A 25413-nucleotide genomic window follows, 5' to 3' on the forward strand; every position below is an offset into this window, starting at 1 on the left:
ATAATGAGACCTGCCCTCTCTTGGTTTCTCATCCAAATTTTTGCAAGTGATGGAGCAGACTTCCCATGTTCACTTTGGACTGTGTTCACTGCTATCTCGTTTTGCATACACAGTGTGCTTGCATGTAAACTTACCCAGCCTGCAACTGTAGAAATGAACCTCATGTTTCTGGCACATCCACTTCTCTCTCCTCCTGGTACTCGAGGTGCTTACACACCCGAGAAGCTGCGGCCGATGCTCTGTGCTCGTCAATGAGCAGAGAGCAGGCGGTTGGTTGCCTTGGTCCATCTGCACTGATGTAGTTGATAATGTTTACTGTGTGTGCTGGTTTGGAGAAACGTGGGGGTGGGTGGGGTGTCAGGAAATTCTTTGAGCCTTGTTATCCCTACAGCAACTACAGATTTAGGCAAGAATGCGAGTGATTAATTTCAGGTCTGTGAGCTTAGCCCAAGCGGCAGCAGCTCTCCCCGGCGCTGCGCTGGATGTCTAGGAGACAGCAGCGTCCCCCGTGCTCCGCTCTTTCACCAAACCCTGTGAATTCAGCTCGGCTAAATAAACATTACCGATCTGCTAATCACACGCTCTGAAACAAAACAGCACTTCACTTCGGGATCTGGGCAAGATCAGACTTCCCTCCCTCTCTCTCTCCCCTCCCTCTCTGCCCCCTCCCTGCTTTTCCCCTCCCTCTCGCCGGCAGCCGCTGAGCCGGTCCCTCCGACCTGGCAGCCTCATGCTGGGGGACGCTGCCGGCTGGGGCTGACCGAGGCCGCCCTGTCCGTACCGCCTGCCCTTCCCGCTTTTCCCTTCCTTTCCCAGCCCGTGCTCCCTGCCCTTCCCTTCCCTTCCCGCACCCCGGGCCCGGCACCCCCCGGCTCCCAGGCACCGCCGCCGCCCCGGCCACCAAAAGTTGTGCGGAGCGCCGAGGATGGGAGCGCATCTGCAGCCTCTAGCCCTGCGGCTGCTGGCGTTGACTTTCCCCTTGGTGGCGAAGGGTTTTTCGGACGAAACCTTGGAGAAAGCCGCGAAATCCGAGGGATATTGCAGTCGGATCCTGCGAGCCCAAGGCACCCGGAGAGAAGGGTATAATGAATTTAGCCTCAGGGTGGAGGGCGATCCAGAATTTTACAAGCCTGGGAACAGTTACCGGGGTAAGTTGGTCATCCTCTACTTCTGATGCTAACGATAATGCTCAGGACAAGTGTCTCAGAAACTATAACGTGTCTCTGCCTGTCATCTCTGTATCCCTTTTGGCGTGTGTGTGTGTGTGACTGCGTGGGTGAAGGCAGAGTAATATACTCCCACGCATTACTTCATTGGGGATGCTTTCATGACAAGTGAGAGGGAGTTGGATTTCACAGAATCACTTTACTCCCTAACATTTACTCCAGTATTAAGAAGAATTTCCTTTCTTTTATGAATTCTCTCTGCCAGTTCAGTGCTATCACAAGATCACAAGTTGATGTGATACAAAACACACACTGCCTCCGTTTACCAACTTCTATAGGATTTATTCCTATCTAATGTAACATAGTGACTAGGAGAAGCTTTAACATTCAGAAGAAGCTCAGAGCTAATTGTTCTTGCCCTGAAATATGAATGTTAATATAATGGGTTAGCATATGGGCAAACAGTGATGAAGCAGGCTGCCAACTTCCCACATTTTCCACTTGTTTTCCCCCCAACCTTTTTTTTTTTTTTTTTTTTTTTTTCTTTTCTCCCGAGGAAATGAACAGATGGTTCAAACAGGAAAGAGGCAGGGATGGTACTAATGACCACTGTAAATAAGAGATGGAGGCATCCGTTCTCCACTGAGCGTTTCACATGCAATTCTTGAAATTAACTTCCAAAGCACATCTCAGTGTATTTTTCTAATTAACAGGCAACGGCAGGTTTTGGTCACTTTTCCTGCCTCACCAAATAATGCCTTTGGAAACAAGCCTTCTTGGAGTACACTGTTAACTTTGTATTTTAAGAACACTTAGAAAAGAATTTGGACATTTTGCATGCTGTAATGAATGTACTTGATAGGCATCACCTTGGAAAACAAATTTTGAGAGTTTCTTCTAAGTGTTTCTCCTCATAATCCTTAGGTTTGGTGCTTTCCTGTTGCATGAACATGGGAATATGGGTATAGATAGGGAGAAAAAAGTGTGCACATAGCATAATCATCATGTTATCTTAAAGGCTGAAAAATACATCTGCAGCAGTGATTAGCATTTTTTGAACATCACCCTGTAACTTCGCATGATTTTTTATTTTTTTTCTTAATAACTGATTTCTTTTAATATGGTGTGAGGAAATGACTGTTTCCCACAAACTGGATAACTGTTCCAAACATTAGGATTAGTGACTTGAGTCTGAAAGATTTCATGTTGTGTGTCAGTTTGATATATCTACTAAGAAGAATAAAGATAAGTTTCAAGTTCTTTGATAGTGACAAAAATGAATATTCTTAAAAAATTTTGAAATCTACTTCTGTGAAAGCATTATTTTCAGTCATCTACCAAAGACATTTCTGTTACATGGCAATGTAGGGAGCAAAGGAACTCCCAGGTGAATTTGCAGAGCTGATTTTGTAGAGATATTAGGAGCTCAGTCAATAAAGTTACATTAGTATATGGTCACTTAGTGCAAATTAGAACATTACAGCTAATTCTAGAAAGTTGAAATGCAGACTGAAGTATGTGCCCAAGTTTTTGGTATTTAAGACTGAAGTATTCAGGTAGTACGTGAGCTGATCTAGATAGTCCTTTAAGGATAGTTTCTCAATGGCTGGGAGAACAGAAGTAAATGTTACTGTTACATATGCATTATCTACAGCAATTATTAGAAATAACAGCATTACAGAAAGTTTCAGGAGCTCATTTCCAAGGGAAATTCTGCAGTACAACTGAAACTTCATTAATGTTTTTTACAAAGGTTAGAAAATCCAACTAATGTTGGACCTTCCTACCTGTGAATTAATAGATGTAAAGCACTGAGGGTGATTTGCACAACCTCTGCTGTGCTGGAGCCAAATGTGCCTGTTTCCATGGCCCCTTCTTGATTTAATGCAGTCTAAATCCTTGGCACATTCCCTACCGGGCTCCTGGAATAAGCTAGTATTTATGCAAGATGGTTAACACAGGAATTAGCTGTACTATTGCCATACTCCACCAAATTGATAGTATAGAGACATCCATTTATGTTTGTGACTCTCTTGATCATTGGTTGATCTGACACCCACGTAAGGCCCTCAAGCTGCAGTGACAAGGAAATACCATAGCACTCTTGCAGCAGGGGAATCAAGAAGACCACAGCTGCCTTTTTTTTTTTTTTTTTTTTTTTTTAATTTTTTATGGCTCTCCTGCAGTTACTCTTCTTTAGATCATCCAGGATCTATCTGCCCTAAGGGGAAAACCTGGATGCAACTGTGAGTATGGAAGCGTTGGTATTCTACCTCTCTGAAGCTGTCATAGAGAAAAGTGGTCCTGAGCACTGAAAAACCTCTTCCAATGCCTATGCATCTCCTCTGGTCTGCATGTTCTGCCAGCAGTAAGTAAGGTCAGTTTTCTGACCTTATGTACCTTTTTTGTTAAGACGATTAAAAATAAGGAAGCAGTAGGGTTGAGGATCCATGCTTCTTTCCTCCCTAATGTCTACAAAAGCAGCAGTGGCTGTGGGCTTCGTGATGTCCCACAGGGGAGATGACAAGACTGATCTTCTTTGGGACTTGATTCTGTAACCTGCAAGTGGTCTTCATCTGACTGGTGTTTCAGGTGCAGTGTTATTGTCTCTCTCCTTTTGGAGCAGGCAGCATGTGGTGTACAGGTCTTCCCATAGTACCAGGTTTGTGTGCACACCAACCTAGGATCAAGGTCCTTTCCTACCTGCTGGTTAACTTACACCTTCAGGTAGCTGCTGTTGCTTCCACTGAAGTTCAGTGTTCCCATTGCATTCAGAGGGCACAAAGGGCCTTGAGTCTGAATGGTGTTATGGGGTAATGATCCTTGAGAGTGCTCAGTCCTAGCTTTATTGATCTGTAGAGTCAGATTAATGATTGCATGAGATTTCCACAAAAAACTGTGTTTCATTCTATTAAAATATAAATGAAACTGCTTCTAAAACAAGGCAGTAGTATGTACATATCATATGCTAACATGCAGTGTACATAGTGTTTGCCATATTTTTGTGAGAATTTTATTGTGACGCAGAAAATGAGGATCTGACTCCTGCAGTCCTGAGATATTCCTTCTTTGCGGATACTGTTTCTGCTTTTAACAGAATGTCCACTTGTAGGTCTATTCACTGCCTCAGTTTTCAAGGACAAGTTAAAATTATGTACTCCATTGCATTAGTTTGGGGACCTCTGATGAATGCTGGATCTTTTTCTTTCCATTTGTTTCTCTCCCCCAACATGCAAAAAAAAAAAAAAATCATGTTTTATGAATAAACTGTCATGCTGTAAATATTTTAGTGATGCTCATGTTTCACAAATTATGGATAAAAGTAGTAATTAAAAGTGTATTTGTTAGTACTTGTGCACTGTACAACACAGGATGTGCTGTAGTGAAGGATGTGGAAAGTCAGATTTCCTGCCTCATACCAAAGGAAAATTGCTTTGATCACCCCACCTTTAGCTGGGGACACAGAGGAAAGACGAGTGTGTTTAAGGTGTTTGCCAAAGTGCAACTCTTAAAGGTAATTAGAGATTTGCCAGAGGGGATGGATGCAGACTAAAGTAATCACTGATAGGTAATCTTCCCTTTAAAGTTAAAAAACCTTAACTTGGAGGCTTGCACTGAGATTTAACTGATCTTCACAGGAAGTTCATATTCAGTGAACGTTAATTAAGGTGAACACTGTGAGCAGTACCCAGCTGTTCTTTAAAACTGCAGAGCTTAGCCCAAGGAGAACTCTGAACTCTTATGTAAGGAGGAGCCAGCAGCTCCTCAGAAACCCAGCTGGAGTCTGACAGCTTCCAGTGCTGGCTGTGCAGTGCAGGGTTCATAACAAGGCTCTGTGCTTAGGAGTGCTTCAAAGAAAGACTTACACTGCCCTGTTTCCTTAGCACACCAGGCAGTTCAGAGAACTGACAGAAATCTCTTTTCAGCTCAGCTGTTCCTGTTCATCCTGGCCTAGCTGGAGGTGACCAAAGTGCACACACCTTCCTTGTGATATCCTTAAGCTGAGGTTTCATAGACACTTAAATCCCATATGGGTCCCTTCTGCTTCTGTTGGTCATCACGTGCTGGCCCCTCACTTGTATCCTGGTGTCCCCGCCACTGGGGATTGGACCCAGCTGAGCTCTGGCGTGAGGAGTTTTTGGGTTTCTTTACGTTTCAGCTGGATGAGTTCCCCAGTTCAGCTGACAGCACAGCTGTGTGGATGTGGCTGCCAGCCAAGCAGTGCGGGTGGGGAGGGCAGGACTGCTCATGTGGCAGGAAGCATAGATTTATTCTGGGTTAAAAAAAATGACTGTGCAATCTCAGCATGAGTATGGCCAACCCCAGGCATTCAAAAAGTATGAGTCAGGTTTTGGAAGTATATCCCTCTTTTTTTTTTTTTTTTTTTTTTTTTTTAATTTTTATTTTGTTTTGCTGATGGCTTTTGCAGTATTTCAGATGTCCAGGTGTTTTGTTTAGAATTTTGAAAACTCTTTGATTTGGTCTGTAAATTTTTAAGGAAAAATTGTTGAGTCAATTCAAAGCTGGATTCTCTGTTTGCTTGCGCAAGTACTTAAGTATTTCTGGTGTAACCTTTTACTCACAGTGATTCAGACTTTTGAATTACATTGAATATGTGGAAAACTTGTTGCACGTAAAAGATCTTAGTTTCTAAGAATCCTTGTTTCAAGCAAGTGTAATGTGTACATAGAATCATTGAATGTCAGGTTTGAAGGGACCTCAGGGATCATCTGGTCCAACCCTTCTAATATTCTTGTTTATGTGAGATGTCTCAACACCCTGCTGAGCTGAGACTTAAAACTGTCCAAAGGGGGAGAGACCATTCCAATGTCTGACTGCACGCATATTGAAAAATTTTCCTCTTGTGCACAATTGGAATCTCCGCAGGAGCAACTTGTGCCCATTGCCCCTTGTCTTGTCCACGTGACTCTTTGTAAATAGGGAGAAAAATAGAAAAAGAAAAGTTTCAAAAAAGTATTCCTATGAGGTGCTGAAAAGATTTCAGCAATTTTAAAACTCCTTCCAAAAGTCCTGCCTCAAAGCTCTGCATCATTCCATCTTTGTGATAGAGCTCAGAAGAGCCTCAGCTGACTTAAGTCAAGTGTTTCTGTGTGGTGCTTAGGTGCTGATGATGTCAAATAGAAGAATCATACAATGGTATACCCTTCAGGTTGAACTGTGAAATGGTAAGCAAGTGGCTTATTTCATAATTAATGTTTTCATTGTTTTTCTTTTTATGTTATCTCAGTGACACTTTCTGCTGCCACTCCTGCTTACTTTCGAGGATTCACATTGATTGCTCTCAAGGAAGGAAAAGATGGTGACAAAGAAGAAGACCATGCAGGAACTTTTCAGGTGAGAGAACTTTCCCTGACCTCTACCTCCAGCATTCTTCCTTAACTGTATGCATGGCTCAGAAGGAGTTATTTGCACAGCAGAATGCAGACTGTGCTTAAGTCAGCACAGATATTTGTGGGTGTTGACATGAGTACAAGATGGCTCATTTTGTATTCCAAGCAACCTCTTTAAGAGGTCAAGGCTTTTGTACCTTCACTTCGGCTCCCCTGCTCACATTTTCCCACAGTTAAACACATCAGTTATTTGAACTAGAACCTAGGACACCTGAATTTTTTAATCCAAAGTGAACTTGAAACTTGTTTAATTTGTTTGGCTTTTTGTATTTCTTTGCATCTGAATGGACAAAAATATCCAGGCAGATTATGCCTCCGAGATGTGTTTGCCAAAGCTGTAATGACTTTCATCAGTTATATATTAGATTCTGCTGTTTTATTGATGCTCAATAGTACCTAACAAACACATTAGAGAATGAAATGCTGTTTATCACTATTTTTAACGATGAGAAACCAGAGTGATGGTTCACAAAGTGGTATTTCTAACTATGTCAAGATCACATGTGTGAAAGGGATTCTAGAAACTTGGAATACACATCATATGTATGAAAGTAGGTAGAAATTTGGGTTTTGTTGCTTCATGGATGAGGTATTGTTCACTGTTTGACTTTCCAAAGATAGAAATATTGTTGCATGATATTGCTGATCAGGGTAATAATATTGGTACAAATTTAATAATAATTTGCAGATAGATTTCACTTGCCTCAAAGAAGGGAATACTCAAAAATTCTAATTTTGGTAATCTGTGAAGACACAAAAAAATTAATCCTCTAATCGTAGCCTGTCTTCCTGAAGCATCTTCTGCTTTTTGTATATAGCAAATATGATGTGCAAACTCAATAAACATTTGCTTTTTTCCTATTAAGTTTGCTTAGAGGCCTCTGTCTGGTTTTCACACATTTAATTAAAAAAAAAATAATTAATGAGAACATATTTGATGTTGGAATAACTCCATCTTCCTTAAAACTAAACTGTTTCCTAATACTATTTGGGAGAAATCTGTTTAATAAGGACAGGGTTGGTCTTTGGTTGGCTGTTTTTAATAAACTGGCATTAAAGCATCATCTAATGTTAAGAAGTAGAAGTGGCAGTGCTCCATCTATTTTATAAGAAAGTCACCATTCATTGCTGTATTTGAGATGTTAATATCTTTGTGAGCCTGTCTAATGGGAAAGACTTGGCCTGAGTTGTGCCATCATGACCAGGTGTGCATCTAATTTATAATATAGCAAGAAACTCAAAGTTTTGCTGATGTGCAAAGGAATTTTGAAGGCATTGGAGTGGGATGCAAATGCTACTTCTATACAGATAAAATAAATGCCGAGTGGATCTCAGTGTAGGGAAGATTGTTTAATTAGCTTTATTGTACAGATTGCAATCTGAAATCAGTATTCTAAGTGGCAGATGAGATTCAAATTTTATACATAACTGAATTTTTATATCTGTGGCACAAACAGTACTGATTGTGCTCATCCTGCATAGGCACAATTACCTGAAGGTCATTCAGATAGTGCCTGCCAGTTCTGCCTCTGTTGATACAGATTTAAGATTCTTATTTAAGTATCCAACGAATGCCTAAAGTGATAAATACCAATCTCTTTTGTATCGTGGCTGTGTGCTACTAACTAGAGGAGAAAAAAAAAGGGTATGCTTTTATTATAACATGAAGATCCTAATGGTGTCTAAATAGTTGTGCAAAGTAAGAAAAAATCCTCCATTTTGTGTACAATAGCTTACATGCCACTCCCAGTTATGTATTTCCTGTGTTCAGATGGATAATGTATTTATTATTCAATTAATTACATAGTGGAACAGAACCCAGTGAAAATTCCTTAAAGTGGCCGAAGACTAAATGCTACTTTTGAACTAGTGTAGGGGAGCATGTACTAGACTTGCAAGGTGTTAAATAAGAAGGGCTGATAGGGGCATGGCACACTCAGGCTGGGAAACATTGTTTTCAGTCATGCTGCAGGGATGGACCTGCAGTAAGCAGCTGCCATGAGTTCTCCCTGCAGGGCTTTTTACAACCTCCTCATGGCTTAGTTCCTCTTGTGTGACTCTGCAAGTCACCAGGTCAGTCTTCATTAGTCATTAAGCTGAAGGGTTTTGATCCTATTAATAGCACAGCTGTTAAAATTCTTGTTCAAGCAGGTATTATTCTCTATACTTTTTTTGGTTACCTTTATGCTTGCTGTGGAGTAGAGACCTCTAGATAGGTGTAGTTTTCTAAATCTCTTTTTCTCTGAGAAAATTGAGACTTAAATCTGATTTTACTGTTGTTTTATTTAATGCAGCCAAAGTTCTTTTGCTCTATCCTTGTAGCACACCCTGGGCTCAATTTGGCTTTAAAATAAACAAATCACAAGTCTCCCATAAACAGAAAAATAGATGTTAAATAGCTGAACTAAATATGGTAGGGGAATTGGAGTTGCCAAATTCAGTCATAGGAGTTTGGGGATATAATAATAAGGCTTTTACTTAGGCCAGTGGTGATCGTACAAGTCTGGGGCTCAGTGCTGTGCTCTGAAAGCTTTGGTTATCCTGTCCCATTGGCCTCTTCCCACATCCATCCCAACTGTTGTCATGTGGACTGCTGATCTCCCTCTTCTGTAATGTTTAGTAACAGTCTGCAAATGGTTTGAAGGTAAATGATACTCCAGGGCAACAGTCAACCTCTGATTGACTATAGAACAGAATCTCTACGGGCCATTTTAATCAACACATATATGCAAAGTGATAGATTTAGTCTGGTAAATAGCCTTATCTCTCTTCATTTTCTGCAGAAGAAGAGAATTCTTGGTTGTCTGAATCTGTTTTGAAGAAGTGTTCAACAGCAATAATTCTTCTCTCCAGCTGGCCTGTTCAATCACTTCTAAATATTTTATTTTAAAAATTTAAAAATAATAAAGCTTTTACTAATGGCTGAACTGAGTCTTCACTACTAGTAGTTTATTACTTTGAAGTTTTATTATTTTGAAGTTCCCCCTATTCACTCTCCAATCTCACATGCTTTCTGCCAATTTCTTATTAAAATCTTCATGTTTTCATTGTAGGGCATATTTTGTCATTTCTGCAGTGAAGCTGAAACTTACATTCCCCAGAATTATACACAATGTTTCATCTGTTCCTGCAGCATAAAATCATACAGAGTTTTGATAAAATAATCCTTTAGAGTATCATAATTGCTTCTCTTCATGCAGAATCTTCTAAGCATATGCAACTTGCCTTTATTTCAGGAGCATCCAAGTATTTTACAGGAGGTCCATGATGAAGTCCTAAATCCTTTTCTACTCGTACTGGGACTCTTCATTTTCTGTCTGTGCATTTAATTCCTTTTAACTCTAGAGCATTGTATTTGTCTTTGTGAATTTCATCTTGAATCCATCTTCAATTTATCAAGAAAGTTCTGAACTGTAATCCTATCCTTCCACTCACTATTCCTTCAAAAATTGGTCTATTTGTGGACCTTTTGAATGCATGATTCACAATTAAACAGTCAATATAAAAGTGTGCAAATGTGACCAGCTTTGCTCATGTACAGTGCTAAACTGAGTCATAAAGACTCAAAATTAAACACTGCTCTATTATTTAGGTAGATCAATTGTTAGAATCTTGTGTTCACTATTTCTCTGATAGTTTAGTTTTAATTGTATTTGACATAGTATTGTTCCTGCAGGTGTCCTTTTGACTTTCTTTGCTCTAGAGGGACTCAAGAAATTTGCAGTTCAGGTCACTGAGTTTAATGACCCACGAGTGCAAAACCACTATAAGATCATATGTAGACAAGTCAGTAGCAAGAGTGAAAGTTTCATTAAAATTATGGCATTTATAAAAGCTAGAGAAGTGTGCTGAAGAAGAAACCATTTAAGGAAACTTGTAGTTGTAGTGAAATAAGTAAGGGAAATTTATTTAAGTCCTCCTTCTGTTGGTTTACCCTGAACAATAGCCCCAGACATTTCCTTTGGTTTTGAAGACCTGCTGACTTGTGACTATTTCTTTTTTATTCTATTTAGCTGCCTGATGGGCTTACAAAAGCTTTTAGAATAAAGGTATTTTTACAAGCTCTTAGAAAAAGCTGTTCCTTGGTTGGGGTGTTCCATAATTTTTATGGGAATGTTGCATCTTGTAAAGCAGTTTATACACTGCACTTGAAAGAAGCAGCCTTAAAAGGCTGTTAGCCATGTCTCATGATTTATTAGTTCTTTATAAGCAAAGTTTGTTTACAATTTAAAAAATTAATGACAGCAATTATTTATTAAGCTTCTTATATAAAAATTATGATATGCTTATGTAATCTTGGTGTGGCACTCAATTTGTATGTTTTTCATAGCACTGTATTCCAGTATAAGCATAGGAGGCTACTTTGGAAATGGCTTATTCAGAGCTGTATGAAATGACAGTTTTGTTTAAAAGGTGTTTAGAACTTTCAGGTGTTTTGCTTATATTTTTGTTCTCTTTCCCAGCGTCTTATCACTGAAACTGAGTCTGTCATCTTCCTGGTTATAAGCATATGGAAGTGATGCATTTTTATTCTGATATGAAACGAAATGTTAAATCACCCATAGTTTGCAAATCAGGGGCAGGATAAATTTTCAGTTCACAGAGAAAACTCATAGTTTATCTTTCTTAGGAAAGCTTCCTCTCGCTAGCAAATGAAAACCATGTTTCTATCTGATTAAACTTTTAAATTTTAAAAAAATTCTTCAGGGGTTTCAAGCAGAGATTACATTACAAGCAGGAAATATAATGCTTAAGGGACAAATGATGTGAGGGCGGGGGGCAAGAATGGATAATAACTATTTACTTGTGTCTTTAAACATAGTAATTTTATGGATATGACATGTGCTTTACATTTATCAAGCAGAAAAGAATACAGAACTGTGTGCTTAAGAGATGCAGGTGCTGTACCCCCTAAAAAAGAGGCAATGCAGTTACATCCAAAACTCTAAATGACAATTCCCTTTCTGAATTATTGATCAGCAGTCCTGCTATCAGCAGGAGATAAATCAAGATGAAATAGCTGTACACAGCTATTAAATACATGATCCAAAACTGTAATTACAGGATTGTATAAAATATGAAAGAATCAGAATAAGCCATATATATGATTTAGAGACTGAGAAGGTAGAGATGAATTCTGAGTCTGCAGAATTTAAGGCTCCTTGTCTTTTGCATTTACAAGAGTATTCTTGGATTTTTTTTTCTATGCTAATGATTGCACATACTATTCTAGACAGAAAAAGAAGTAATTTTTAATAGTAAACTAAGCTTTAGTTCACCTTTCCTACAGGATGGAGTTGATTGTCCTTGATAAAAACACTAATATATTTTTCTAGAACTCTGTGATTTCCATACTGTGGTAAACAGTATGGAAAAAAAAAAAAAAAAAAAAAAAAAAAAAAAGGCAAGAAAAGGACTTAGTGCAGCCAGCTCTAACATTGATTGGAAAATGCAAATGCTATGAATGAGATTAAACACAAAAATCTCTGGTACCCTGGAGAAACCTTAACCACTTATTGGGAAGTTTTGAGTTAAAAATTGTCTCAGGAGATAGTTAGGACTTGCTTCAGACAGGAAACTAATAATATAAAGTAAGGTGATAAGCACCAGGAATTTACAGAAGAGAAACAGCTCTGTGATAGTGATTATTTGCTACTGATGAGGCTGAAGAAAAAGCAAAACTAGATTTAGACATTTAACTCTCTGGCAACAGCCAGATGCTTTACAGTTACCATGGGGTAACTGTCATGTGTTATAACTCTAGATGTATGTAGCCTCAGGGGTCATTGAAATGTCTACTCTGCATCTCTTCTTGTTCTTTCACAATGTTGCTATCAGGTTTTCATTACCAGATTTTCCTTTTGGTTTCCTTATTATTTACCAGCCTCATCTAAGGCACTAATCAATTATTCTAGATTCTTTTTGTCTCTACTGAAAAAAATCAGCACTCTTATCTCATTAGCCTCTACTATCTTTCTTTAATGCTCTAAGAATTACTTCTGATGTAGTTATTTGCCATTCTGAAGCATCAAAAAACCTTCAGTGTGTCAGCTCCAATGGGACCTTAGAGTAAGCATCTGTTCTTTGCACTTCCACTTTATATTAGGTTACAAAGCTTTTATCAGGTATTCCCAACGGACCTGGACTTCTTCAGCTATCACTGCCAGCTATCACTGTGATAGTTATGGGTCTGGACAGCCATAGTACCCCAGTAATGACACAGGGCTTCTTAAAAAGGAAGGGTTATTCTGGGGAAACATTGCTATTCTGACACTTCTGTCCAGATGGGTGCTGCCAGCTACCAGACTACAATGACTGACTGTAGAAGTACAGATTTATGCCTGTTCTTGTAAATCTTTTCTCATAATGTGCTTTCTTTTCCCTTCAAGTGATTTGGCCTGAAGGGGGCAAGGTGCAGGCTGAGGTTAAACTTGACAGTTTCTCCTGTGTGTATGGACTTTTCTATTCCCTTAAAATAATCCTATTGTCAGCCCTCTGGACTTTCGGGGAAGGTACACATATACCAGCAGGAAGTCTCCCAATTAAATTTAAATTGTTTTCTTTCATTCTTTTAATTTTTCCCTCTAGTGTCTTCAGAGTGGTTCTGATGACTTAAAAACAGAATGACTTTTTAAATTCAGGAATTTACCTACCTGGCAGGTACACGAATGGCTATTGTAGGGAAAATCTTAACTCAAGGTTTCATAGTCAAGTAAGACAAGTCAGTTCTTATCACAATTTATTGCTGAATTTCCACCAGACTAATTGTACAGCCTGCTATACCAATTGTCTTGAAAAAGACTTTCTGAATTCAGAAGGCAATTTTACATTATTGCCTCTAATTTTTCTAGACTGATTCTGTACCCTTCTCAGATCTAGATGTGGCCTCCCCCTATATAACTGTTCCCTTTCTAAGGATGGTAGAGACTTCTCAGTGCTTGCAAAGGGATATTGTTTCAACTTGCACTGCTGTCCTGAACAGCTGTAATTGATTATTCTCTTTGCTGTGATGCCTCTTTCTCATGACCTAACAACCCAGTATCATTAGTCATCTGTTCACAGTGATTTATTCTGCATCAGACCTGTTCAGGGAAATTACCATACTTTTTGATTCTGGTCCACTCAACATGTTAGCCTTTTGGTGCTTTATCCTAATATATCTTCACAGACGTTTTAGTCACTTCATGCAGTCACGAGTGGAAATCTATAATGATGCCCTCAGAATTATGTGCATGGACTTGTATAACTGCAAAGTATGTCTTCTTATCCTAAAGACATCAGATGGTTTCCTTCAATGGTAGTCTTTTTAATCAAGAGACTTTGCAGATGTGTTTCTTGTTACGATGCTGGGTTCTCTTTGGTCTGGATTCTCTGAAAATTGTAAGGTGCAAGGCTTGGAGGTTGATTTAAGAAGTTTTCTTTCTTTGACCTGAATGAGACTTTGGAACACCAGTCCAAAAAGCCATATAACAGTGCATATCCTCTCATACCTAACCTTGCAGAACCCAAGGAACTTGTCTCATCCAGCATGATGCTGGATCACTTCAGTGTGAAGTGACCTTATTCATCCCTCATTTGTAAAGTCTGAGAATACAAAGCTGTCACTAGCTGAAAGTACTTGCACAGAAGGATCACTTCAAACATGTGGAGCAAGCCTGGTCATCAGAATTTCTTCTAGTGGCCCACCCCACATCCTGATTTTCCCCAATTGTTTGCTATCCACCTCAGCCTCTGCTTAATGATAACCTGTGTGCTATCTCCCTCAATTAATGTAAAGCCCTGCTGGAAAGGTTCCCAGTGCTCATCTGCTACATAACTACAATTTCTCAAGGGCCTCTTTAGGCAGTGTCCCAGAAATCCCACCAGCAAGACATGGCACAGACTGTTCTCCTGTGACCTTTCCATTAACCACCCACACTGATCCCCATCTGCATGGATTTCCTGACCATGGTCATCATTGCTGTAAGAGTGATATTTTATGGATGATTTCTCATCTGCTAAATGGTTCTCTGACAGAATTGCCCTGATACCTGTGCAGGACTGTCATCTTAATCATCAGACAAACTCAGGAGATTTGGCTGTTACTTTAAGCAGGAGATAATATTATCTCTGCTTTCTCTCTTCCCTGACTTGCTTCATTAGTTCTTACAACTTCCTTAATACAAGGAGAGCTATTACCTTCTACATTGCCTGAGCCAGGTCCTTTCCTCAGCCTCTCAGTTTTGTGGCTCTCTAGCAGGAAGGCACCCCAGAACAGCCATAAGTAGATATATTCTCACCATAGACCGCTTCTGAGATAATATTTCTTGAGCCATGGTATATCTAGAAATAATGCACTGTATGCAAGGACACCGTTACACGGTTGTTTTCTGAACTGATTCTTGAGTCCTGTTTCAAACAACTGAGCTTCTGGAAGGACTTGTTGCTGGGAATCACCCATGCTGGAAATCTATGTATTGACAGTCACTGAAAGGGGACAGAAAAGCTACTTCTGAAGAACTGCATTACTCAGAGGTGGGTTGCATTGAACTACTTATCTTCAGTTATCCCCCCCTTCTCCTCTGTTTTGTCTCCCTTTTCAGTTACTGTGAGAAAAACTGAAAACTGTGAGTTCCACTTCACCTTTTTCATAGCTGTATATGTGTAAGAGGCAGAATATGAATGTACCCTACGTGTACTGCAAAAGCAGAATTTTCTGGCTTAGACACATTTGATTTCAATTCATAGAGACAAGAGAGTATACAATGAATACTCATATAAGCAAGACTTTTCAAGAAGCCATTATTACTTGTAACCCATTGAGCTTTCTATGCAAAACCTTTTTATTTTACCAAATAATTTGCCTAGCAATATTTACGGGAGAATATTTTGTATTTTATGCATAGTTATTTTTGATTATTAAGACAGCAGCATATTAAAATTAACTTTTACATGAAAATAAATCAAGAATAGTCAAGAGATTTCTGATCCAGTTGCACAAAAGCTAATGTTTGGCTCTTGAGAATGCTTTTCATAGTAGTCAGTAATTAGAAAGGGAAATTCCCTGCTGGTATAGAGCTACCATTTTGTTCCCTGTTCCCTGCATTGTCACTGTGGGTAGGGTTATTATGCAATCTCTGGCAAGCTCATCTTACCAGACTGCTTACTAATTTGTAGGCTGTAGGTGTAAATTCAAAAGCCTTCATCCTGCTTCTGTTTACTTCACAGATTGAACTGGGTTCCAATTATTCTCATCTTTGTGAACTGAGGCACTGTTGTTGCTCCTGCTTCTGTTTTTTTCCTTGTGGGTGGGCATAGCTCATTTGGACTTGCATTTCTTTTCAAAAGAAAAATTTAAAAGGATGCATATAGAAGCAGCAGTTCTAGTACTTAGTGTTCTGTAACTTTAATGATCGTATCTCTTGAAACAGTCAGTTGTGTAGTGAGGGTTCCTTAGGACATTGCTAGTGTTTATTCACAATTTGTCAGGTTTATTCTCTGGAAACTCACTTAATCACTTAATTTATCTTTTCCTTTTTTTCCTTTTTTTATTTTTTTCCTTTTTTTTTCTTTTTTTAATATTTTATTTTAAATTCAAGTTTTATGATTAAATCTGACTTGAATGGGAGGCTTACTTATACCTAGTAGAGGTCAGTTTAGTCTGCTTGTCACAATCTCGTTGTAGCTGACCCACTGCCTTTTAAAGAGGAGAAAATCAGAGAAGGGGAGAGGGAAAGCAAAGTAGCAAACAAATGCTGAAAATTGAGAAATAGTTTGTACTGCAGCCTCTCTTGAATAATCAGTAACTCCTAGGGAAATTAGCTACTTTATACTATTAATAGAAGAATGCTTTCTGAGAGCTTCAGGGAGGTATTTTTAAATGGTTGCTAAGGTAGCAGTTTGTCTCTTATAGGGGATCCTTTTGCTCTGGCCTCTCTGTGCATGATGGTGTGGAAATCCTAAATGTAGTAATATGGTAAGAACCTGCAGCTAGTACATGACACCCCCCAACGCTATCTGCTAAGAAAATCTGCCCACACATTGTGATAAATCTCAATATGTTAAGATAATCAGAGATGTTTGCTGTGTTTGCTGTATTTTCTGCATGCACACAATCAGTGTATTTTTGGGGGGCTGTGTGATGTTTCTTCCTTCTTTCAGTAACCTAGTTTTACTATCCATAAAGGTTACACAAAGTACTTATATGAATTAGAATTGGGTTATGATAAATTTAGATGGTTGAGATTACATAATAGCCTGTATTTCAAATACAGTGTGTTCCATACAACAATTTGGAACTTCTTAGAGGTTGTGTAAGATTTTTATACAGGATGAAAAGACCTGTATGCTACCTACTCAAAACTCTGTATATTAATCAAATGTTTTATTTTGAGCTCATCAGCTCATTTGATTACATTATTTGCAAAATGAAAAAAAAATTAAACCTACAGAATAAACAACCAGCTTTGGATGTGATGCAGATGTTATGCAACTGCCAGCTTCCATAGGAAGAACACAGTGTACATCACAGTATGTTTGCAGCTTTCTAAACCCATTTGCCTCTACCTGCTGACTGTGAATGAGATTTGATGTTTCTTTTCAGGAATAACAAACCTGATACAACCTATGTAAAAGCTGGCCTTGGAGTATGTTTCTTTTCATATATTTACATCCATATGCATCATGTACAAATCCTGGAGGGAACAATGCCAAATTAAAATTATGGTAAACACATAGAGTCAGAATAAAATGCTGAACTCCATACTGTTAAGATACTCAACTATCAATGAAAACTCTTACAAATGTAGAGAAATCATGACTACATTTTTTTCCAATTCAGTTTACTGACTCTTGCCCTAACGATTTTCTGTTGTCAGTGCTACCAGGAATACATTTATATTTATGGGTAAAATAGAGCTTTCAAATGTGCTTTTAAATGATTTTCTTATGAAGATTTCAAAGTTTTTCCATAAATTAAATTCCATAAACATTTTTGTAGAATGTGAATTTATCATACCCACTTTACAGAACAGTAAACAGTGAAGCAAATTACTGGAGAACACATGTTGTAGCCATGATTAAACCTCAGTAGTTCTTCTTTCCACATACACTTCTAGCCTTCTAGGTCAGGAACATTTAAACAGTTCTCTTTCTTCTTGCATGTAAATACCTCCCATGATTAAGTAACAAGTGTTTAGAAAGTATACAGCATTCCAGCCATGAACATGAAATATAATATGAGGATTTTAAAACGTGGAAACAGTTAAAATAGTAAAAATAATAAAAAGGTAAAATAATCCCAGAAGTAATGTGTCTCAATAGTTGAGATGATGAAAAAAATCAAAACATTTCATCTCAGAATGGATTCTTTTGAATGCGTTTAAATTTTCCTGAAGGCTTTAAAATAATATGTGAATAAAATGGCACATTTCCAAAAGAAAAAACTATTTGACAAATATATTTTGAAGCTGGAAATCATGTAAAGTAACATTTTTCCTAGCACTTGTAGTTAATAGTGGTAGGAGTTCTAAACCTAAATTTCAGTGTAGCAGGAAATACTATTACATCAATTAGCAACTAGGCTTATTTTAAAATGCAACTTTGAAATAAAGGAATATCTATGGTTGGCTTTTATTCTCTACTGTATTTGATATGGGTTTGCTAAAAGTATGAAGGGAAAACTTTATAAACAGAGACAGCAAAAATACAGTTTTGCTCATCTAATTCACATTATAATGTATTCAATTCTTCAGATTTTTGATTCCATACACATTTGCCTGGTTTGCAGTGATGGAAGATTACTTAAAACATTCTTGACGCTAGAGATCTGCAGTTTTAAATTTTTCTTTCTTATCTGTCAAATTGATTTGGAAATTAATTTTTTAGTTTCTTAATGAATATCACAAAAAGTTGGTGTCGTTCTTTTCCTCAGTAAAGTGGTACTTGCCTCCCTCCTGCTCTATGACTGCATATATTGAATTTCTACTTGCCCTTGTGAAACATATTTACACTCCTGAAATACATATTCATCAGAATTAAATCCCTCTGAGATTGAAGGAAATCTGTTTTTTTCTGAAGGTGTTGTGTTGTCATCTGCATTTATGGCTAGATGGTAATATTTTTTAATTGCAAAATCTATTTGCAGCCATAAAGTTGACGCATAAAGGAAGATAATATTTCAAAACAAAACATGCTAAAAGCACCGGGAGACAGAAATTCAGTCTAATGTGTAAATAGAGTTGCCTTTGAGTCTTCTGGCAGCTTTAGCTCTTCCATGAGAGTGCAGTAACCTTTAGATTTTTATTTTACAGGCAGCTGGGCAGTGTCAAGGCAAGAGATGTAGGCAGGTCATGTCCCACCATCTTCATCAGACTCCTTATTGCTCCCCAGCAGCCATGGGCAGGGGCAGCAGCTGCAGTGGCTGTTGCACAGTCTGCAAATGTCCAATGCTGCTGTCTGGCAGCCTCTCAGCAGGATCTGGTTTCACACATCCCCTCAGTCTTGCTGGGCTTCTGTCCTTCAGAAATTTGCTGTCCCCTATGTGATTTTTTTTCTTGGAAATGTACAAATGATTTTCAGAAGTAGATTTCTCAACACTGTCATTGTTTTGTTCCCATAATGGACATTTTATGCAAGACAGTGTTCAGAAAAAGTGTTTGTTTCATTACAGAAGCAGTTTTAATATTTGGTGGTGTGAAGTTTTCAGTTAGAGCACTTAACCCACTTGGGCTTTAGACAGCAGTTGGAGGGAGCCTACAAAACTCATGAAATGAAATCTGAAGTTTGCCCATAAGGTTCTCCTTTTTGCCAAGCTATGACTTCACTGTTGATTGACTGTAGTGTGTGTCTCTGAAGCAGAATTCTCCCAGGATACTGGAAAGGACTTTCTGATTTCTTGAAACTCTGAGCAAACATGTTTAATTTACAGGAAGAGTACTGTAGATGATGTGAAATTAGGCTTTATAGAAAACCCTGGACACACAGGCAGGCAGGGAAATTGTTCAGGAATAGACTTTATAATCCCTGATGCACTCTAAGTAAGGCAAGAACTTAAGAATCTGTGCATTAATAAAAGTAAGAGGAGCCATAGCCTGAATTGTTATCTCTTGGCTGCCTAACACACATTCACACTCACACAGAAGTAACACGGTGACTTCCTGGCTGTGCACAACTACTGTCAGCATTTGTGTCACTGCCACAAAACCCCTCCTGACTTCCTGCAGCTCTTCTGTATGAACAGGATTCCTGATTAGAGTTGACCAAATTGTTAAGCAAAAGATTTGAGAGTTCTCTTAAGGAGGGAAATGCCTTCAGTTTATCCAATAAAGCCAGGAGTTCCAGATCACCAGTATTTTTGTTCTAAATGTCATTTTAGGAACGGATTAGGTCTCTGTGAGACTTAACTATGTTCAGGACACAGTCATCTGAAGGCTAAGGGAGTTTGTAGAATCTGCTTGAACTAAGTTGGGATGTATACTTTGGCATCAAGACTTTCATGAGGAGTATGAGCAGCACCATATGCAAGAGCTGCTGATGCTTCAAAGCTTTAGCACCAAGCAGGACAATGCTTTTAATGCTATTAAAAAGATGTATTTTTTGTAATCTTTAAATCCCTTCTAATTTAAATGAGGTGCTCCAAGTGAGGTAGCTATTCTTGGCAGTATGTTCATAAGGTTGAGTAGTGTAGTATTTTTGAAAATGAAGGCTAAAAAGCCTGAACAAACTAAGCAATTGAGAAAAGCTGATCCAGGAAAAATGTGCAGATTCATATTTACAATGTATTTCAAATTCCTCTCATCAGTTCCTGTGTACCTAATAGCAGAAGAGGCATTTCCTTTGTACTTTACTATCAAATGTTATACTTTGTTGATATCAAGTGTTACCTCTATAACAATATTATTATTGATTATTATTTATTATATTAGTAAGGAAGCCCCATCTATGTTTAAGCCTATGTTGCACTTTGTACCCCTTGAAGTCATAGTTATCAAGGGTCTCTTTGGCTCACAGTTAATGCTGACAAATCCAAGAGAGAGGAAGTTTGAGAAGGAAAGCAGGCTGTTATCATCACTCTGCAGGGAGAACCTAAGACACAGAATAGTGACTTCAGTAGAAGTGATATATGTTGTTTGACCAGCCACTATAAAATTTCTTCCTTATCTGATGTTTTATGTGTCTCCACAAATTTAACATTCCTTTGGCTTTGATGGACTGGCCTTGCAACTCTGTTCTTATCTGAGATGTTGTTTCTGAAATAAAAATGGCAGGTCCTAAGTTTTAAATTGAACTGACAACAAACCTAGAGTTCCTTGCCACAGAAGTGTAAATGAGAAGTGGCTGTATGAGCAGAAGATAAGGTCTGTGTCTTCTGTGCAAGTCCAAAGGATTTATCTGGCACTCACATTCCCTGTGCATTGCTCATTACAGTGCCAAAGATAGTGGTACTATATAATTGTGGTAACAGTACATGATGAATAATAATACTATTAGAATATAATAATGAAATTAATTTCAAAGAGAGGAGCTACACTTCAGTAGTATCATTAAGACCAACTTTACCAAACTCCTGCAATACAGTAATCAATTGGTAACGATTCTCAGCCAGTCCATGCAGTTTGTTCCATGCAGTTTGATACGAAGGTCAGATTTTCTTGACTGCTCTTAGTTAAGCTTTCTAGATGATAAGGGTGGATTTAGGATCACGTTTTCTCTATCAAGTGTTGTTTCATTGTGAATATGAGAATGTCAGGTTTTCGGTTATTTACATTTCTTATTTGTTTTACTGCTTAAAGTTAAATTTTATCATGAACAGTAGGTCTGGACCACTGAATTGAAAATACTTCTCTTCTTCCTCTTGGACCTCTCTGCTTCATCAAACTAGTAACTCTGCTTCACTAGGCCAGAAGGGAAGAGACTGACTTTTCAACTTGGAGGAAAGTCATCAAACTAAACAGAGCAGAGATTTGAAGAGCCATCAGTGCTTTCATTACCTGACTGTAAAGTCAGATTTTTCCCCTTGGTTAAATGAGTATGCAAGTCAGGTAGTATGGATCAGAACAGTGACTGGTTGAAGGTAACTTATTTTGTAAAAGCTCATACTGACAGTGACTGCCTGATTCAGAATGAGTATGAATCTGCATCTTCTGTATTAGGAGAGTCTTCAGTGCTGGTCCCATTTCTCTCTGATTTGCAAAATAAGTAATAATGTTTGTCTTTTAATCCCAGTGTGAAGCCAAATTAAAACCAAAAGCCAAATTAAAACCAACATTTTTTTGCAAAGCAAGGTTCTTATTTTTTAACACTATTTAAATTTCCATTTAAAATTAATTGTGCTACAGTCCCTTGATATGCTGAAAAAGCACTCTCATGTAAAAGATGCAATTGTCAAACTGGAGCTCTGCCAGAGTTGCTTTTGTTCTGCTTCTTGGCTTCTGTGGGCATCAATGCACCAAGCTGGGAGATCTTTGGCAGAATTTGGCTGCTCTTTTTATAAAAATAACACAGAGGGTTGATACACAGGAGGCCACCCGAACTTTATGGCTTTCCTGGATTTCCCTGACTTGAATTCCTCTAAGCTGCTTTTCTATCTACTTTGAGGTATTGGCACATCACAGAGCAGCTGAAGATCTGGTATCTTGTGTCTAATCTTCTCCCAGAGAACTCCTGTTTATGAAATCTGAGGCAAATTTGAGGAATAACAAGCTGTTAAGGATAGTAAGTAGTATGTTTTTTAGACTATTTCATATTGTTTTGTAAAAGGAGTTCAATGTCTGTATTCTCACTTCAGAACTGAGAAACAGACTACACTGAAGTGATTTGAGATAGAGCTCAGCAGTACAAGTCACATCTTGCTTCCAGTCAAGTGTTGTATCCACACTGCCATATTTTATATCACTTTCCTTTATGAGGCTGTGAAAAAATTTGTCTCTGCACAAACTTCCAAGGCATTTTACTCATCTAGAAAATGAGATTTAAATGGTCTCTTAAATATGAGGTAGTTAATTGCATTGTATATAACTAGATAAAATGGCAGCAAGGAGAAATAGCAATATTTTTCTCTCTTTTCAAAGAAATGTATTATAAGCTATAAATGAAATGACCTTACTGTAGTGACTGCACTAGGATTATACAAAATTTTTAAGGTTACACTGCTTTCACATGATTGTTATAAAAAAGTCCTTGATTATGAGGTTGATTTTTATATAAAACTGCCTTCAGCAAGCAACATTTCTCCCAAGCTGAAGAAACATGAGAAACCACCTATCAAAAGCTATTTTTTTCTTGTGAAAATTTCATATCAGATAAAAATAGTGGAGGGTTTTTTTCCAAATAAATAACGTTCATTCTGAAATAGTTGGGCAACAGTAACATTGCATATAAATAATCCTTCTGCAAAATTGCTGTGCAATGAATCCTGCATCTTTGAAGTTTATAGTGGGTATAGTTTTATCTGAAAAATGTATGTTAGTTTTGTAATCTTGAAAGAAACATTTGCACTCTCATCTTTCTGTTATAAGGAGAGAAAGAAGAAATCCATGACCCAGTAAAAAGCCTAAGTGGTTGCTCCATTTTTTTTTTCTCTTGATTATTGGATTTGATTCTCTACAGGTGCTATTTTGGGTGGGAACTGGCTCGGGTGAAGGGAACTGCAGTTGGAGGACTGCTCTAATTAATGCTGACTCTGTCCCTGTGGGGCCAGCAAAGGCTCTCCACAGTATTGCCTTGCTCAGTGTCTCCATCATCCTCCCTGGTTATATTATTCTGTTTTAGGGCAGTTATGCTTACTAATCCTTGTGACAGTGTTTTAAGAGTAGTATTTATTAATTTGCATTTGACTGATGATTCATATATTCATACCCTTTCTTCATCTGCTTGTTTCATCCTTACAAAAGTAAACTGGTTTTAGACCATATACAAACCCTGATTTCACTGAAAAGCGTGTTCAGGCTTTTAGCTACTGCTTGAATGTAATGAATAAAAAAACTCAACCCACAAGTTAGTATGTTTGAATTGTTAAGGATAGAGTGTGACCTCAGTAAATTTACTCTAAATTTAGGTCTAACTTGATTAAATAATATATCAAGGTGAGCCATAAGTCCTGTTTCTCTGAGACTAAAATTTTCAGTCTTTCTCAGAATACTAATACGTCATTTCAAATGTTAAAAAAGGAGCTGTGTAAACTGAACACAAAGCATGAAGAATAAAGTTAAGCCATTTGTCATTCAAGGCACAGAGTGGCTCATTATTTCTGTATGAAATGTCACAAGTAGTTCCTTTACACAATTGACTTATGCTGATGTTCCCAGTGCTACGACTGATTTGCTCTGATGCTCATCCCAGGGCACTTTCTTGGGCAGATACCCTTTGGATCTTTGTGTGTCAAGGTGACAAAAGCAAGTTCAGTCTTCAAAATAATTTCCCATTTCTAATGAGGATTGCTGGATAATACTGCCTGTGTTAAGTAACTAGAGTCCTTGAGAGGATTTCATAAGGCAATACTCTTTGAAAAGATTTTGCTTTTTCCCTGCTGGAACTTAGTATTTACTAACGGTCTTTCAAACATGAAACGAGAGGATTTTTCTTGATGAAATAGCTACTTTTAAAGAAAGTTTTAGATGGAACCCAGTGAACTTTATAGCTCTGAGAATAATGACAGCTTTCTGTGGATAATATGGTTTTTCGGTTAGAGGTTATGAAAGTAATATGTTATTTTGGAAAATCTGATTTATCTGTCAAAAATATTAGTAATATAGTCTAATAATGTAGCTTGAATCTGTTTACCCAAGTGCTTTAATAGGACTGTTACAGCTAAGGAGAAAAGATTAAACTTTAGACCTTAAATACACTTCTAGCGACTACTTAGATGAAAACTGTCTCAATTCACAACACTCTAAGTTCAGTTTTGTCCTGACTTTCAGCTTTTACTGATTAGCTTTTACTTGATTAGCCATTTTCAACTTCACAAAGCTGAAAAAGTCTTCAGCATAGGCCTTGTAACTTAACAGCAACAAGCATTGTAATATGTTAGCAGAGTGGTTAAAACTCAAGAAAAAAATTTAGACTAATTTACATTTAATAAATGCTGTCAAGCTATTGTTATCTGTCTCTGTCGATATACATCTTCTCTTTTCTTATTAATTTTAAGCAAATCTAAGTAAAGCAAAAGTAAAGAAGAAATTGCTGTTTTTTTAAACTTCCTATAGATTATCTCCCAGGCAGGAATGGATTTTTAGTGTAAATATGTCAGTGACAGTTTTTAAAGTGGACTTTTTAAAGTCAGTGGCTTTATCTTTAATGTGCTTCAGGTTCTTTCTTTCTCTTTTTGTTTGAATTGCACTTTAGAATATGCCCCACTGCCTGCCCTAGAATAGGTGTAATACAGCTGCTAGGTTTGTTTAGACTGAAGAACAACATGTGGTACAGTGTCACTAGAAGATTCTTGATAGCAAAATTTTTTGAGACACTTTAATGCATAGGATTCTCTCAGTAGCTTGTTTTTCCTTTGCATCATCCAACACAGCCTTTTTTGCAATGAACACACTTTTCCCAGAACCACAGAACAGTAGGAGTTGGAAGGAACCTCTAGTCCAACCCCCACTGCCAGAGCAGGCTGACCCAGAGTGGGTTGCACAGGATGACATCCAGGCAAGTTTTGAATGCCTCTGGAGATAGAGACTTCAGCACCTCTCTGGGAAAATTGTTTCAAATTGTTTGTTCAAGTTTTTTCTTTTAAAGAAGTTGAACAGAATTCAAATAATTTCTCTTAGAGTATCTCTTACAGAAATGTTTAGTTCAGTGGGGTCTTTTTGTTTGCTTTTTCATTTCTTGGAAAAAGATTTAGAAATAATTTATTTTTT

General features: G+C 37.9%; 1 protein-coding gene across 1 annotated transcript in view; it reads left to right on the forward strand.

Annotated features, from left to right (window-relative positions):
* Positions 1–683: 683 nt before the first annotated feature.
* Positions 684–25413, forward strand: part of SPON1 (spondin 1) — a 127934-nt gene continuing 103204 nt past the window's right edge. The window contains exons 1-2 of the mRNA XM_008504761.2: positions 684–1148; positions 6415–6521. Coding sequence (XP_008502983.2) covers positions 926–1148; positions 6415–6521 — 330 coding nt within the window. The 5' untranslated portion in view covers positions 684–925. The remainder of the gene's footprint in view (positions 1149–6414; positions 6522–25413) is intronic.

Source organism: Calypte anna, chromosome 5 (genome assembly GCF_003957555.1).
Source record: "Calypte anna isolate BGI_N300 chromosome 5, bCalAnn1_v1.p, whole genome shotgun sequence".
Classification (NCBI taxonomy): domain Eukaryota; kingdom Metazoa; phylum Chordata; class Aves; order Apodiformes; family Trochilidae; genus Calypte; species Calypte anna.